General features: G+C 48.5%; 1 protein-coding gene across 2 annotated transcripts in view; it reads left to right on the top strand.

The window, feature by feature from the left end:
• The window catches only part of PLEKHF1 (pleckstrin homology domain containing, family F (with FYVE domain) member 1), a 900-nt gene extending 782 nt beyond the window's left edge, over window positions 1–118 (top strand). The window contains exon 2 of one of the 2 annotated variants that reach the window (XM_010139517.1): window positions 16–118. In XM_010139517.1, the coding sequence (XP_010137819.1) occupies window positions 16–118 (103 nt within the window). The other variant, XM_010139518.1, reaches the window with a different exon arrangement.
• Window positions 119–3,026: the final 2,908 nt, after the last annotated feature.

Below are 3,026 nucleotides of genomic sequence, written 5' to 3' on the forward strand. Positions count from 1 at the left end.
CTACGAACCCTCCAGCGGCGATGACAGCGACAAGTCTGACGATGACAAAGCTGACCAGTGGCCAGCAGACACGGAGTTTTATACCTCGGAAGTATCCTGGTCATCTTTCCATAGCTAACCTCCTTGAGAGTTGGTGTCATTTAGACACTGGGAAGCCAACTTCTGGCCTCCAGTGCCTGCCCTTCTGGATATCTTCTCTGGAAGCTGTTCCTAGGAGGGTGGATTTTGGCCCCTGTGTGTGGTGTCTGTGTGGGGAGCAGAGATGGGGTTGCGCCTCTGAAAACACCTCATGTATCATGAGCACAGAGAGCAACAGCTCAGTGAAGAGCACAGGCTGGGGCAGAGACCTGTGGATCAGCCTTGGCCAAACAAGCTCACCCCTGAGTGCCTTAGCCTTCCCAGCTGGAAAAACTTCCATCAAATGCTTTGAGATTTGCTCTTGGGAGAAAAAGGAGCAAGAAGCCCTGGAGTTAAACGTTCTTGCCTGCTAGCGCTGTGTTCCTCCGTCATGGCAGGGGATGCTCCAGGTGCCATTTTCCATAGGCATTGCATCTACGCTGGAGATTCTCACTGCAAGCACCACAGCCTGAGGGGATAGCTGCTCAGCCCTGCCTGGCAAGGTCGGCACGGCCTCCGGTTTTACACCCAGGTCTCTCAACTTTGGAAACACTAAGGGAATGGTACTTCGGAGGCAAAGAGTTCCTTCAAGGCTTAGTGTAAGAGCCTTAGGAAAGCACTGGAGCATCCCGATCTTTCACATGGTAAGAGGGCGTTTGGGGTATTAGGCGAGGAGGGAGGAAGGGGAGGGGAAAGGGACAGGTAAAAGTAAACAGAGGAGCGAGGTAAGGAAGGAGAGACTTACTACAGTTGACTCAACTAAGTGCAGAGCCTCAGATCTCAAAAACAGGCAGTTCCACCAGATTATCAGCAGCTTAATGAACTCAAGCCTATCAGGTAAAAGTGTAACCCAGGGAAGACTTGTTAAAAGTCTTGAAAAAATCCAGGAAAATGTCCCAGTGCTGTACTACGACGTACAGCACTTCCACCCCGCTCCCATGCAGGAGCCCAAGGCGTTGAATGCTCACTTGTGGGCTCACCTCGCGTCTGTCACCCTCACGAGTCCATCCCTAAGGTCCTTTTATTTCCAGGACTGGAGCCCAAGAGTTTACAGCTAACTTGAGATCAACTTTAAAGTTCAAATTAAGTTAGAAGTAAACACTGTTTATTCAAGTACTGTATCATAATATAGCACGAGAGTAAATATACTGAAAATCAGACAACAGCAATTGTTTTGCAGCAGACATTTCTACAAACTCCATTACTTCTTTTAGTATATTTTTGTATGGTGTGTTTTATGCTCTGGAAAAAGGACACGGCTGGGAGTACTCTGCCAATGTTATGAAGTGTTTCCTTACCATGACCTGTTCCAAACGGTGCGTTGCCTGCCAGATGGCCGGACTTGAGGTTTTTTAAATTTCAGTTCAAAGTAATCCTTCTTGCCGTCTTTTGTAAACTGCCGCTGTTCCAAAGAATTTGTATCCCTTGACTGTGTGTGAATAAAGATATGGCCAACAGGAAGAAAAACAGTCAGGAAAATACGACAATAAAGTGTGTTGTTATTTAAGAAGAATCTTAAACAAGAGCTGGGATTCAGGCCCGGCCAGCCAGCACAACTTCTGACTCTGCCGTGGGGTGAACGCTCAGGGTTTCTATTTACAGCTTGAAGGTAAGCACAAGTGAAAAAAGGTTGCCAAATCCTTTCTATTTATACTGTGTTATCATCCGACTCGGTTTTCTCAAGTCTTTTGCAATCCCCTGCAGTAGTCTCTATTATTTGAAACGGTATTTTTCCGGTGGGGGCACAGCTTAGAGTGGGTCAACAAACCTTATGACCTAAACAGATGTTCTGGGGTTTAAAAGCAGCAAGTACACCAAGTTCTGTTTTTCCCATCCCTCTCCAAGCTGAGTTCCTAGCTCTGGGCAGCAGTGATTGTTTTCAGAATGCCTCCCACCCACCAGAAGGGGGTACGTGCTAAGCAAACAGAAAATGACCTTAATAACAAACAGCCGGTAGAACGATTCACAAGCCAAAAATAGCCCAGCTGCTGAATGCCCACCCATAGCTGGCATTCCATTCCCTGCTCCTGAGGCAAAGCTCCCAGTTTCTTCCTAGTAACTGGCTCCGGAAATGTATTCCACTTCTGAACCTGCTGCTTAGTTCTCTTCGAGATCAGCTTTTCTTTATCTTACCAAGTCCAAAGGTCTTACCAGCCCCGAAAGAGCTATGAGCTGTTTCTATTCACTAATGGAGGACAGGCATGACTCTAACAAATGCCCTCTTGTTGAGCAAGACTTTTTCTTAATCATGGCAGAAAAAAAGAAAACACACAAACCCCAAACGAACTCCACCAAACCCAACCCATACTGGTTGTGGATACTGTATTTAACGGCCTTTCTGGAAACGCATGCACCTTCCAGCTACCGGGACGTCCCTGTCCCTTACTGGAGGTGGGTATGGAGAAGAGTCCAGGGTGGCAAATCCGTGACACTTGTGAGTACCTGAAAATAAGGGTGATTCGCATCACTTGCACACGCTGCTATTTTGAATGTGGTATTTGGAGACTGAGACGGTGCACGTGAGCACTTGCACTTCCAGAGGCTTCTTGCACACTGCCTTGCGTGCGTTCCAGCGCCTCCGCCCAGAGCTTTCCTGTTGCAGGCCAGGCGCTGGAGTTGCTCCCAGCTCTGCAGCCGTGCAGGCAGCGTCAGGGTGTCGCGCCACAGCTGCTGCCCAGCGGGGACATCCAGAAAGACTGGGCCTGCCAGGGTCAAGAAGACATTTCACATGGAAGCCCCAAGTAACACAGTGACTCTTAAACTGTTCATGCATGTGGTGAAAGGAGCCTGCCCTGGAAAACATGGGGAAATTTAAACAAAGCCTCTCCTCCCCACTCTGGGTTTATTAGCCAAGCTGGGGAGCTCAGACTGGGATTAGAGCCTGGAGCTCCTGGCTTCTGTCCTGCTGA

Source organism: Buceros rhinoceros, unplaced genomic scaffold (assembly GCF_000710305.1).
Source record: "Buceros rhinoceros silvestris isolate BGI_N320 unplaced genomic scaffold, ASM71030v1 scaffold37417, whole genome shotgun sequence".
In the NCBI taxonomy this organism is placed as follows: domain Eukaryota; kingdom Metazoa; phylum Chordata; class Aves; order Bucerotiformes; family Bucerotidae; genus Buceros; species Buceros rhinoceros.